The 14,796-nt window shown below is 32.7% G+C and overlaps 1 protein-coding gene across 3 annotated transcripts in view; it reads left to right on the top strand.

Annotated features, from left to right (window-relative positions):
- The window catches only part of kuz (zinc-dependent metalloprotease kuz), a 144,230-nt gene extending 131,049 nt beyond the window's left edge, over positions 1 to 13,181 (top strand). For all 3 annotated transcript variants that reach the window (XM_074116255.1, XM_074116256.1, XM_074116257.1), the window contains 8 exons: positions 763 to 937; positions 1,025 to 1,380; positions 1,621 to 1,854; positions 1,927 to 2,043; positions 2,649 to 2,813; positions 2,902 to 2,995; positions 4,075 to 4,167; positions 5,348 to 13,181. In XM_074116255.1, the coding sequence (XP_073972356.1) occupies positions 763 to 937; positions 1,025 to 1,380; positions 1,621 to 1,854; positions 1,927 to 2,043; positions 2,649 to 2,813; positions 2,902 to 2,995; positions 4,075 to 4,163 (1,230 nt within the window). In that variant the 3' untranslated portion in view covers positions 4,164 to 4,167; positions 5,348 to 13,181. The remainder of the gene's footprint in view (positions 1 to 762; positions 938 to 1,024; positions 1,381 to 1,620; positions 1,855 to 1,926; positions 2,044 to 2,648; positions 2,814 to 2,901; positions 2,996 to 4,074; positions 4,168 to 5,347) is intronic.
- Positions 13,182 to 14,796: the final 1,615 nt, after the last annotated feature.

Here is a 14,796-nt window from a genome sequence, read left to right on the forward strand (position 1 = left end):
TTGTTTTTTTTCCCTCCCCGAGAAGTAACATCCTTAGCCCAGACGAGCCCTGTCACACTGACACAACACGTGCAGTGCCTATTTCCTCCTCTTCCTGACAGAACCTACAAAGGTTATCATCTGCCAGGCCCATGCGATGACTTGACTTAAGGAATTATCTTTATAGCCCCACAGCCTTGACGGATTAAATCTGTAGTCAGCTTTGGCGAATAACCCTTAATGAACTCCTTCGCCTGTCTCTGCCCTGTGGTGGCAAGCCACCACTCCTGAGACCTAGTCTGCACCCATAGTTTAATGGCCGCAGTCTTAAGACACTTGGAGACCCCAAAATAGGGCTTCGGGCCAACGAAGTGTCCCGCAGAGCCTTCCCGGGCCAATAAATCTGCCACTTCGTTTCCTTTAAGTCCTGAATGACCAAGTACCCAATCCAGAAAGACCTTATTGTGGTCACTGATTTCCTTCAGGGCACCCAGACAGTCCCAAACCAGCCTTGAATTGTCCTGGTTTTTAAAGTAGATACAATGTCTATCTGTTGTCAGCATGGGACACGCGTTTTAATTGATTCTAAAGACTTATTTCAAGGAAACCAGTAAGAAAAAGATTTGTGTCGCAATAATTGAAAAGAAATCATAAATTGTAATTCACACAAATAAATCGTTTCAATTAACAAACAAAAACTGCAAACAATATTTTAAAAAACTAAAACTTTTTTTTTCAGTAAAAGAAAAGTAAAAATTAAAGAACTATTATTAAATGTTTCAGCACGATTATCCACAAGAATGCCGTCCTGGTGGCCAGAATGGAAATTACATTATGTTCGCCTCTGCAACTTCAGGCGATCGACCAAATAATAGTAAATTTTCCACCTGCAGTATAGGTAACATTAGTAATGTTCTTGACGCAATTGAAGATGAAAAGAAATGGAATTGCTTTAAAGGTTTGCTTCAAACAATATACTATTGTTATGTTTATCTTGTCATTATATTTAAAAAAAATATATTATCTTCAAATTATACTTTAACAGCTTCTGCTGGAGCATTCTGTGGTAATAAAATCGTAGAAGATGGAGAAGAATGTGATTGCGGATATGATGATGTAGAATGTAAAGATAAATGTTGCTATCCTCGTATAGTGAGCGACGAGGATCGTTTAAGAAATAGTTCAGCTAAAGGTTGTGCACGACGAGTAAACACCCAGTGCAGTCCAAGTCAAGGTCCTTGCTGTATGAGCGAAGGTTGTAAGTTTGTACCAGCTTCCTATCATGTCCGTTGTAAACCAGAATCAGAATGCTCTTGGAGTTCAGTGTGTGACGGTGTGTCTCCAGTCTGTCCAGTACCTACGCCGAAGGCGAATAAGACAAGATGTAACGAGGGCACTCAGGTATTTATTCTTCTTTTTTTTTTTTGCTATTTCTCTATTTAATATATTCGCAGCTGCTTATTAAATTGTCGCGACAAGGAAATCTGTCAAATGTACAGTTGGCGGAAAAGAATCGATCCAGTTGGTCTTATAATCGAATTTTCAAGGATATGAGAAATCGATTTCTCTTAATTATTTATTTATACTTAATGTTTAAATACAGTAAATTTTGATAATATAATGTTCCTTTGTACTTTTCAGCTATGTCTGAATGGTGAATGCCGAGGATCAATATGCCTGGAATGGAATATGACAGAATGTTTCCTAACCTCTCAGGCTGGAGTATCCGTAGATAAACGTTCTCTATGTGAACTAGCCTGCCAGAATGGCAGCGATATTTCTACATGTAGAAGTACTTCTGAATTTGCTAGCAGGGTTGGTCTCCCGCCGGGTGGTATTTCTCTTAGGCCCGGTTCGCCTTGTGATAACTTTCAGGTAGGCTAAGCTTGAATAGAACTTCTTTTTGTTTTTGTTGGAAAATATTAACCGAGATTTTTTAATTTTTAGGGTTACTGTGATGTATTTCTTAAATGTAGAGCTGTAGACGCTGAAGGGCCTCTGGCAAGACTGAAGAATATGTTGTTTAACAAGGAGACCCTTCTTTCACTGACGCAATGGGTTACGGTAAGTAACAGACTACACGGGCGTATCACAGGATTAGTTGGAAATTTGTAAATTGGCTAAATTACTTTTACTTTTCAAAACACCGGGAAAGTGAAAAGTATACACATTATTATATTACTGATTATTATTTATTCAATCTTATTGAACAGATTTAGTAATTTAGTAGTGATTCAATTGTACCTCAGTAACATTTAAGAGAATTTTTACTTTGTCTACTACTCCTGCATAACTTTAGTATCTTAATTGAGATAAAATAATGATCAACGAAGTTGAAATTAATTATTTCTTATTAATTAATTCGATTAAGTCGACTGCAATAAAACATTTTTTTATTTGTTTATTTCTCATCAGTTTCAATTTCATTTAATAACTAATTTGTCAGATGCTCGGGGTTAATAGCAAATTTAAATCCACTAAAACTTAATCTGCGACCATTTGCAAATTAACAATCTGCTCAGGATAAGTTACCTTTATTAATTGTTTTAGTTTTATTCTTAAGTATATTCTTCACCTTAAGATTGGACTGGAAAAAGCAATGTGAATTGATACTTCATTTATAGCTTCTTCTTAATATTTTTTTTCTTAAGAAAAACGATTGCTTACAGGAATATTGGTGGGCCTGTCTACTGATGGGCCTAGGTTTCATCATATTCATGGGTGTATTTATCAAATGTTGTGCCGTACATACTCCCTCATCAAATCCAAAGAAACCACCAGCTCGAAGATTTTCAGAAACACTTAGAAGACCTATACATACGCTGAGAAGAATGGTAAAAAAAGAAATTGTACTTAATTTGTTGTTAAAAAATTTATAGTTATAAAACTTGAAATTTTATTTTATTTATTTATTTATTTTAGACTCCAGCTAGCGGAGGTGGCTCAAGAGCTGGTGCTCGCAGGGGACCTGCTCACGGTTATGGAGAAGGTCGGGGTCACTATTATCCTCCTAAAGGTAAGAAGAAAAAGATTTTATTAAGCAATATTAAGATACGTTAAGACGTTGAATAGCTTGTATCTTGGCTACTGGGTCCTAGTTGCAGTTCCAAAAATAAAGGAACTACATGTACTGGGGGTGTTACAAAGGTCTGCCTGCGTTTTTATCATTTTTAATTTAATGGTTATTGAAAAAGATAGCCTAGACAGTTTATTCTCAGATAAGTATGTAATCCATTGTTATTAATTACGAGTACTTCAACCTATTTTTACGCTAGTGATACAACTCCTCTTTGGCACCACGAAGTTTTTTGGGAGGCAAAAGGTTCAATATAACTTGCTTTCATTTGTAATCCTGTTGGAAAATTACATACAAAAGAAAGTTTGGTATCTGAAAAGTGGTATTCCCGGAAAAACGAAGTTATCCGCAGGTTGAGGAAAGAATTCAAACTGCAACTCATTTATTTCTGGTCTAGCACGATACAAAACCTTTTTTTTCTTGTTCATTAAAGGGAGGTAGTCTTTTCATCTGGATTCCAATTGTGCTGAAAGAATTTAGATGTTTCTATGTAGCCCACCGAGGGATCCAATTTAAAAGACACCTCTCGTCATACTGGTCACGCAAGAGATCCCATGCTTGGGTTGTGGTTGTCTTGTGTACCCCTCTACTTTTCAAAGTAAGTGACAAATTCGCTGAAGAAGCAGAAAATCTATACTATTTTTAAGAAAAGACTTCAATGTCATATGTTCAGTTTTGGGCTGATGTGTCCAGCCCGTGGTGCATAGTCTTGCTGCATCTTTCGGCACTATGTCAGTGTCTATTTGTGGCCGAGATGAGACGCTCGCTCGTTACTCTCTTGCAAGTTTCCCAGTGCTTATTTGTTCACCAGCTTTTCTACAGCTTCCTTTGACACAGTCAAGGGTCAAGAACCTTGGGCGATCTATTTTTGGATATCTTTAAACATTTATGTTTACTTAGATAAACATATTGTTTAATTTAATTACAAAAAAAATAATAAACAACTAGAGTATAGAATTAGAATTTTGGAAAAAAAAATGTAAAAAATTATAAAATTATTCTTTTCTTTTTTATTTTAGCTACAGCGCCACCTGCGAGTAGATCGGATCTGTACGCTGGAGCGTATTCGGACAGAAATGCATTTCATATGAGACAACACAAAGTCTGACCGAGTTAGTAAAAGTTCATGGTTTTTTTTAAAAAAAATAAATAAAAGGTTGTCTGAATTTGGACATCTAATTTTTGCTTAGCATTCTCAATTCTAGGACAATCATTTCTTAACTGAGGAGTGTGCTCTTCCATACCCCTAATAGACGAGATAATCGCAAGGGGACGCGTACTTTTATCAGTTTTTAGTCGTAAAATAGGTCCAAACCAAACCTATCTGTACATTCACAGACTCTTCTCGACTCACTATTCAAAACAGTCCTTCTAGAAGACTGAAAAGCGGCTGAACCCCGTAACTGTTTTTGACATCAGAGAACACCTTCTACCAGTAATCTGAAGTTTTAATTAGTAAAATGGATGAAGGCATCTCCTCCACATGTTTTTATCACAATTATATTCACGTACGAAATCAGATGAACTGATGATATTTTACGTCGATGCCTCCATTTACCTAAGATAAGATAAGATAATAGATGGGCGGGACCTAAGCCCCAAGGCACCGCAGCCACATAAGACTTATTGTGCCAGCCCCTTCTTGGTTCTAGTAAGCGAACCCTCTCCTCCTAAAGAGGTGGAGGACTTTCCCTACTAGTTCTTTTTGCACTACTCTCTCCTTTAGTCTCAAAAGTTCCAAAGGTTTCATAGTGTAACCGCTTGAATGCAGCGCAATTGAACAGCAAGTCAAGAGAGTCAAAGAGGCCGTTTCTTTCTCCTCCATACACAATCTGCACACAAAGGAGTTCCGAGCTTAATAAGCCCCTACCTTGTGGCAGATGCTTCCTGAACCTACCGTGCTCCGTGAATACAAAGTCAACAAAGTTCGGCTGGAATATGGGTGCCGGGTCATCATGTAGGGAATGGAAAGGAATGAGAAAGCTGATCATCTGGCCAGGGGAATGGATCTAACACTCCTTTCATTGGCCCGGAGCCTGTCCTGGGGGATCACCAGGGGTTCTCGGTTCGTGCGGCTCTCAGAGATTGGATTTGGTGGGAGAGCAGGGAAAAGAACTGGGTGATGTGTCCTGGGGTTAAACACAGCAAGACTTAAGATGCCTTGGCTGTGTAAGCAAAGATCCATTTACCTAAGTAAAAAGAGTTTAGAAGCTATCCTATTTTTTTGAATTTTATAATTATTTTCAGGTATATATATATTTTTTTTAATTTATTCCTTTATTTTCTTTGCAGTATTGCAAGCATGTATGACGTAATCCAGTGAGGTCATCATCCAGTTACACTTTATACAGCTATGAGATGGTGACGTGGTACAAAAAAAAAAATCTAGTGGAAACTTTGTTTTTGACTTAAGTATATAAATATATATATTTAAATGTTTAAAAGAAAAAGAAAAACGGAACAACAAAGAATACAAAAAGTCATAAATCTTCCACTTGTCTTTTACAAAAAAGGAAAAACAGAAAACTTTTTATAAATAGTTCATATATATATATATATTTATATATATATAAATATTGGAAAAATCTTAACTCTTAAAGAAAGTAATAACTTTTTAATTGGCAAGCTATACAACAATAAAATGCTGTGAGCTCACCTAGTTTTTCCTCTGTATGTATTTTCTTTTTTATAAATCATTTTTCCTTTTTTTTAAAAAAAAAAAATTTCGTTTTTGTTTTTTTTTTAATTAATTTATTTAAAATACTCTAATATATATAAATATCTAGATTAAAAATTAATTTGTATGTATGTGTGTATATCAGAAGAGTCTGAATTACCTCATTTCGTTGTTTTACTTCAAATTTTTTTGTAAACTCTTTTTTTCCGAAGAACAAAAATGTAATTAAGTCGCTAGAAATACGCTAGGTGTAAATTAATTTTATATTATGTTTGATGCACCAAACAATAGGGTTTTTTTTTTTATCCCTTCAGTCCTATGTATAAAATAGGAATAAAAAAAGAACACAGAACTTTTATAGTTCACAAGTTTTAGCTTTGGAAAATTGAAGTCGTCTCCTAAATTAATCGAAACTAATTGAATTATGATATCGATCTGGAATTTCGATGAAACCCTAAAGATCTCATCATAACCTATGCGCCCTCGAAACATAACACCACTTAACCCTTTATTCAAATAAAAGTAAGTTTTTTCGACAATAATCTGATAGCTTTTTTCTTTGTATGCTTTATTGTTGCTATATATCTCTCAGATGCCCTTCATCAGGAGTTTGAGAAGTAAGAGAGGGCTGGATATGAGGAAACTGTAGTAGCATTAATACATTGTGATCTTCACTTCCAGTTAGATCTTCATGAAGGGCACTAATAATATCCGAAGGTTGAGCAACAATATAGAATTGCTTCAAAAAACAACTTCATCAGACCTGTGGCTACAGAATCCGTTACTACTTCTTCTAATCTAAAGGCTGTCTAGAACTGAACATGAATCGTCTTAATTTGTTCCTGAGTTGTTTAATTGAAATAATTTAGAAGTTTTAATTTACGAATCTTTGTTTTTTTATTATTAATTTTAGGTTACACCTTCTTGACACAATCATCTGTTAATGAATATGATCTTGTAAAGACACTATTTGGAGATTGTTACTGCGAAGTCCCTGTGTCCATTGCTGTCTAAAAGAATAAGTAGATGCTTTAATTGACCATCTACAGCTGAGAGAACTAAAGAAAATTCTTTGGCAGGAAGAAATAAAGGTGCTTGAACATTTTTTTTTCTTCCTTCGTGAACAAGATTATTGTTTTCTGCCCAAAACAAGTAGCAGCTCGCTTTACTTCTAGGAATAATTCTTCAGAATTATTTCTGACTGTTAGAGCACGTTCTTTTTAGTATTTGCACACGTCACTGCAATTCTCTGGATATAGGGGTCCTTGAGAATGTCTAGATATCCAGAGAAAAATCAATCATAATAATGGCATTCATTATTATTTTGTTATCTCTGAACTATTATGTTTCTTCTTCCCGCTGCACCAGATATTTGTAGGTCCGCTCTCGAAACAACTTGCACAGCAATTTCTTTTTTGGCTACTTCGAAGTATTACGGTTCCTCCAGGCTTATCTCCCATCTACTTGCAATTATTTAAGTGCAAGACGACATAATCTCTCTCTTCAAATAGCCAAAAAAGACTGCTTTAATTTGGAGCGTCTCTAAATAATACAGAAAAGATAAGATACTATAGAGCAGTTAGCCTGTTTTGGATTAAGGTAACTCATAGGTGCGCCAGTCTTTGATTATAACGTATGTAAAGTAAACATTTTCAATGTATTGGTGAGCGTTCATATTGAACTTCAAGTTAGCCTATGGGTAAAGCTAAATTTAAATAATTGCATCTCTTCAGGCCCTACATACGAGTATATTGTGAAATTTTTGAAGATTTATCTGTGTCAAGTACTGTTGCTTTCTTAAGACTGAGATATTTTTACTTAGAAATAGCTAAGCTGGGAGGAAAAAACCTAAGTACTTTTTGTTGGTGGATATATTGGCTTTTGGACTTAAGAATGTATGGTAACTATCTAAGAAGTTGGAGTTAAACTCATTCTTGTTTTCTAGCCTGTTCAAGAATCCCATAGATCTCTTTATCTCCATCCCTAGCTGCAATCAATTCAGGACTTGCAATACTTGCTCTGTATAGCCGTCTAATTTTCTGGTGACAAAAATTTCTCTTCCGTCGTGTCAAACAGCAATCTTTTTTTTAGGATTGAAGTTGAAACCATACAGTCTCGATGTCTAGATCATCCTAGTAATCAACCAATTCCGGAACAGTTTTGCCAGCTCATCGATGTAGTATATCGCATCCTCTACTGCTTTAACTCATGCTCAGTATTCTCCTCTCAAAGATGAGTAGCTGCAACTGTTCCATCTCTTTGATTAAAGTCCAGGGCTTAAGTTTATTATTTAGTACTTATTATTTTAATACTTCATACAACAGGTTTGTGAAGAGAAATTTGACATCCACATATATAGAGCTTGCCATGTTGTCGTCTCATTTTTCTGTATATGTCTGAGTTTCAGTGGTTTCGAATCTTAGAGACGTCTATTCTTTTGTACAGTTAGATTTTATCTCATTGGACAGAAAAAAAAAACTATTTTTTACAGTATGACATTGTTTCTTCAAATTGCGTCTCCAAAAAATACTTGTACTAGCCATTGCTTATAAAAAGAAACCTCATCATAATTTAATTCTTGACGATTCTTGGAAATATATGAACAAAAAGTCCAATTTGGTACATCAAACATATTCTTATTAATCACTTTTTGTTTTCTTTTTTTCTTTTTTTTAAATAGTTTTATAATTTATAAATAAAATAATATTCATATTTATATAAAAAGTTGTTTTATATATAAATAAAGAAAAGAAATTAGGCCCAAAGATAAATTATTAATTTTTATGTATACATAAAATGATTCTATATAAGAAGATAAGTATTATTACAATTCGCACCATAATTTAAAGATCAATTGATTGTCTTTCTTTTAATGTTTGAAAAGTCGAAAAAATATCAGTAGGTAATCTCTTTTTCTTTTATCAATTTTTGCTACAAAAAAGAAAAGAATGAAAAATAAAGAACATATCTTTATATATATATATACTTTTTTTTTGTAATTAATAAGTTTCAATTTTTAATTATTTTTTTAATTGTATAATTTTGAATTAGTTTATTTAAAAATTATTTTTCAATAAGAATTACTATAGATATAGCTTTCTTAAAAGAAAAAAATCAATAAATTATTGCTCCTGATCTGAGAAAAAAAGCTGTAACAAAATTTGAACAATTTAACCACCAGGGTGTGCTCCAAAACAATTAATAACAATTTAAGAGGCGGATTGTGTCCATTTTATTCTGCTTTCGGACAAAATTTATATTTAAATTTAAAAAGGAAAATTTGGAAGTGGCTGTTGTTGGAAATCTGCATCAATTTGGCCCAAACAGGGTTTTTCATTTTTTAATCACATTAAGATGAAAATTAATTGATTAAGTACCTTTACTTTGCGGACATTAGGTATTTCAATGGAATCTTTTCGGTTTTGTATTCGTAAAAGAAAGACCTAATAATTAATACCATGAGAATGAAGTAAAATTATATTTTTTGGTGAAACAATCAAATTGGTGGAAGATTTTAAATAAATTTCCGTCAAAATTTAAGGAAAATTGTATCCTTAATATACTAGATACGAAGTTCTGTCAGGAAGAACAAATTTTTTTCCTCTGAACCTAATATTTTCTTTTGTATCATTATCATCAATCAAATTTCCGACTTTGGTTTAATATTATTTTGTTAATCAAAGAATGTTGGCAATAATATTGGGGTGTATGGGGTCCGTTTACCGTCCGACTAGGGGGCAATCATCGCTAGTATACGGAGGATAGTAAGCAAAACTCTACGTGGCAATTTGTTTCTGTCAAGAATCCTTACATATTAACTTTAAATATTGAAATCAGATTTGAGACCAGAATTGAATTATCCATTTAAGTAATTGGTTCTGCGTAAATTTTCACCCTGTCGTCCTCTTTGAGATTATCAAAACGATCCATATTAAAGGAATAATTTTTTAAGCTGAAAGTTATGTGGATGCCATTATGTGTGATTTTTTTAACTGTTCTTGACAAATTACTCACTTGTGGTGAATGGACATCATCTCTAAAACTTATGTAGTCCATAGTGCCGTCCTAACTTGCCACTTTCAGACCTGTTTCGCGCATTTCTAATAATGAGGGCAGTAATCTTTTTTTTTTTTTAGGAGGAATTAAATCTAAAATTCTGTTCATACAAAGATCTTGAATATAATTCACCCACAAAACCCAAAGAAGTTGACCAAGATGAAGTGAGAGTTTCCTGCTCTTTCTCTCTATTACAATGCTAAGTTAAAGGTTCTTAAAAATGCTTCTGAATTGTGAATGTGAAAACTCTTCCACAATCACAGATCGAAGATTAATAAATATTTTTTTTACCACTCTTTTAAACTAAGAAGCCGAAAAGTTAACTTGTACAAGCTTAAAAAGTCAAATTTTTTCAAAACTTTTTGATTCCGAAACATTAAAAAAAAAAATTGTATGTGCTCTGTAAAGTTTAAGTATACTTTATTATCCATCCGAATGAAACAAGACAGTACGTCAGGTAGGTTAAAAGTTGCAGGTTAAGAAGCGGTTGCAATTACATTGTACAGAGTTTTGTGTGTTGACAAATTGATGGTGTTTGTTTTTCACTCTTACTTTGTTTTTTTCGTCTTTGGAGCCACGCTTTTGTATTAGAAAATATCTTGGCAACCATAAAACTTTTAACGATGGCTTCCAGAAATAAGTAAGTTTTTTCTCTTGTTTAATTTATTATATTTTTTTTTCAAAGAGATTGTATAAATGTAAAGTAGCTTAATTGACCAAAAAGAATAAAAATATTTGTAATTTGTTCAATATTTTTTAATTGCTGGTGAATAATTAAAAAAAGGTAAAAAAAAAGTTGATATTTTAATTGTAATTATTGTAAACATTATTTTTATAAACAAAACAAAAAAAATTATAAATGTGCCCATGATATTTAAATTAGATATTATTATATAATATATTTAAAAAAAAATTGATACTATTTCCATCGTAATTTCAGTTTTATTTTCCTTTTTTAAATAATAGATACATATATTGTCGAACGCTGCTGTCAGTTTTAATGGTTTTAATTTCCTAAATGAGAAGTGTTAATTTAATATCCTTTCCAACGAGCTAGATAGATTAATAATACTTTTATAGATAATAAATTTGGTAAAAGTAGTTTAAAAGCAAAGTGTTCTTCCTAGCTATATTTGAGCGTATATATCATGGACAATCCAGTTTACTATATAGATTCCTTCTTCGGCTTTCGCTGGTTAAAAGTTTTTATAATGAAAAGCAAGTGCCACTTCTGAGTTTTGATCTTTGAATCATCATTCTTTTTTAGAATACTGTACATCAGGAATATTATAATCTTGTGATCTAAACTTTTTAGTTTCTTTAAATGCTGAACTTAATTGGGGGGAAGTTTTCTACACTAATGTTATTTAGGTTTCCTTACACATTCCATGAGTAATTCTCTGGCGGCAAATAATGCTAACCAAAAAAAAAAGACGTTTAGATGAAAATTATTCTTAGTTGCCAGTCGAATACATACTGTGCCATAGTTTCAATATAATCTTAGAACTGTAAGATATCTTTTGAACCTTTACAACCATTTTAATAATAAGTCAACCCTTTCATTTAGCTGTAAATCCTGAGAGCGCTGTAAAAGATGAGCGAAACTAGGGCAAGATAAAGAAATTTACAGGGTAAAACTTCCTCCAAATCAGTTAAAATGTTGAATTTCAATTTTTATATACAGGGTGTCCCAAGCTATATGGATAACGACTTTTTCTCGGAAACTAAGATAGCTAGAAAAAAAACTAAAAAATACGTGTTCCCTTAGTTTTTTGTTAGGAATCCAAATTTACTTTGTAAATTTTTTTTGGTGCTTCCAGAAGCGAGATACAGGCACCAACTTCATTTTTTCAAATTGGAACGTGCGGTTTTTATTTCAGAAATAGATTCCTCTATTTTTTTAAAGAAAAATTTACTTGAACGGTTTTTTTCTGTGAGCGATATTTTACAAGTTATGAATGAAAACATGATTCTTATAAGGAATGTCAAAATGATAATATTATAACGGTTTTTTGGTAGAATAAGAAGAAAAGTACTATTTTATTATAAATTTTACTCCTCATTAATATTATAGATCATGCTCGAAATGGCCTCCACCATTAGAGATGCATAGACATGCACTTTCCCGCCAATTGCCCCTTACTGCCAAAGAAATAGATTCAGCTTTAACCGACTTACAGGCATCTATTATTCTCTGCTTTAGTTCATCTACAGATGCAATCCCGGCTTGATTCTGATACACCTAGATTTAGAAATGCTTTTAGATAAGCAGAAATAAGGAAAGAAAGAAAACAGTTATGAATAATCACCTTGTTTTTCGGGGATACCCAAAGGAAATAGTCCATAGGTGTCAAATTCAGAACGAGGTGTCACTGAATTCCCCCCGTGTCGATATAACACGCCCATCAAATTGCCTATCGAGATATCTCTTTACATGCCTGATGGTGTTATATCCATCACGGGGGCTATTCAGTGGTCACCTCGTTCTGAATTTGACACCTATGGACTATTTCCTCTGGGGATACCTGAAAAACAAGGTGATTATTCATAACTGTTTTCTTTCTTTCCTTATTTCTGCTTATCTAAAAGCATTTCTAAATCTAGGTGTATCAGAATCAAGTCGGGATTGCATCTGTAGATGAACTAAAGCAGAGAATAATAGATGCCTGTAAGTCGGTTAAAGCTGAATCTATTTCTTTGGCAGTAAGGGGCAATTAGCAGGAAAGAGCATGTCTATGCATCTCTAATGGTGGAGGCTATTTCGAGCATGATCTGTAATATTAATGAGGAGTAAAATTTATAATAAAATAGTACTTTTCTTCTTATTCAATCAAAAAACCGTTATAATATTATCATTTTGACATTTCTTATAAGAATCATGTTTTCATTCATAACTTCTAAAATATCGCTCACAGAAAAAAACCGTTCGAGTAAATTTCTCTCTAAAAAAAATAGAGGAATCTATTTCTGAAATAAAAACCGCACCTTCCAATTTGAAAAAATGAAGTTGGTGCCTGTATCTCGCTTCTGGAAGCACCGAAAAAAATTTACAAATTAAATTTGGATTTCTATCAAAAAACTAAGGGAACACGTATTTTTTAGTTTTTTTTCTAGCTATCTTAGTTTCCGAGAAAAAGTCGTTATCCATGTAGCTTGGGACACCCTGTATAACTAATAAAAAATGGTTATTAAATTTTATTCCTAAAAAAAAAATCAAGGTTTTTATTTAAATCTTTACACCAGCAATTTTTCATCTATTTTTTGAAGATGTAAATCCGAAGATTTTTGTTTTATTTTAGGGGGCCAAGAAAAGGTATCTTCTGTGAGCCCCATTAAAGTTTGGTGCTTATTCTTAACACAGTTTACTAATTATTAAAAACTATTTCAATTGACGGGCAGCATTCGATTTTTATTATTAAATCCATAACATTATTTCAATTATAATTTTTTAATTTTTCTATTGAAATTATTTTCTAAGTGATGTTTTAAATTAATCAAGCCAACTTTGTGTCTCTTTTTTCTTGTAATTAAAAAATAAGAAAGGAGAAAATTATGCATTATTAAGTGATGTTTGATGTTTTTATTAATAGAATCATAATATATATCCAAAGAACAAACAGAAGCGTTCACTTATATATTTGTACAAAAAAAAAAAAATAAAAACATTAAGTTTAAACAAATATACTCTTTAAAAAAATCCACTGCAATTTTCAAGTAAATTAATAAAGAACAAAAATTTCCTTTATTAATGTAATACACTTTTCTTTTTTTATGGACAATATATTATTAATTGTGTACATTTTATCATTACTATTATTATTTTAAAATTTATTTGTAGACATTTATCGAAGAAAAGAGAGGATGAAAATAAAGTTGTTTATTTTATAAACGTAGTGGAAGCAAAAAAACAAACAAACACTTAAATGGTGTGATACGTTGTAATTATTAAAGATTTTTTCTCTTAAAAACACTTCTTTTTTTTTCACTTTAGAACTAGTGGTGTTCTGTTCGGGCTGGCTTCGTCTTTGATCTGTGTTCATAATACTGAATGTAACTGGAATGTTTCATCACTAGTCGAGATTATTACCATCCTAATTAGTGATGCTGCTTTTTTATTAGTCTCTAAGGCTGAGCAAACCCTTCATATTATTTCACAAAAAAAAATTAATTTTTTTAACAACTAATTTTCAGCGTACAAGTGCTTTTTATCTTGCACCAGCCTTTCTTCCCATTGAAATTAGAACTAATTAAGGGAAGGAATTGATTTTAATGTAAGTGCATTGGATTTCCACGTGCAGAAATCCCAATTTTGGTAGCTGCATTTCGTTAAAATTTTCTATTTCTAAGAGCCTCTTACAAGTGTTAGTCTTTTTTTTTTTTTTTTAGTCTTTGTGAAGAGAGGATATTGCCTAAAAGTAGGCATCGCACCAAAAAAGAAAAGCTGCGGACGCTTGAGAAAAAGGAAGAAAAATGTATTTTATTTTATTAAGTAATTTTTTGTAACTTCAGTGGTTTCTTTGATTGTAAATATTTTGCCATAGTCCAGCCAGCCTAAAGGCGAACAATCAAGAGTCAGTAACTCTTGTATGTTTTCCAAGAAAGAAGGGAGCTCTTTTTGGAAACTTGGAATTAAGAAACATTTTCCACATTTTACAGTAACCTTATTTCTTTTGTAAACCCAAAGTTCGAAAGTGATATCCTTTCTCTTGTCCACTTCGGAGCAGATAAAAAGTTTCTTCTTTTTTGGCATTCTTTCAACTCTTTACACTGTCTAGCCTGGACATACGAGGTGTGGCTATTAAATAGACGAGACTATTGCTGTAAAACATTTTATTTTAAATTTATACATATTTAGTTATTATCACCTTTAATATACACACCCCTCCCCTATCCCTACAACGCTCCATGCGAATTTACCATAGGTTCGAAAACAGTGCTGGAAGTCCTTTTCTGTCTGAGCTCCTGCATGACGCGTGCCGCTTTTTCTTTCACAGCTTCAACGGACTGT

The sequence above is a fragment of the Rhodnius prolixus genome, unplaced genomic scaffold (assembly GCF_049639745.1).
Source record: "Rhodnius prolixus isolate KJV_2025 unplaced genomic scaffold, Rpr scaffold_13, whole genome shotgun sequence".
NCBI classification, from domain to species: Eukaryota; Metazoa; Arthropoda; class Insecta; order Hemiptera; family Reduviidae; genus Rhodnius; species Rhodnius prolixus.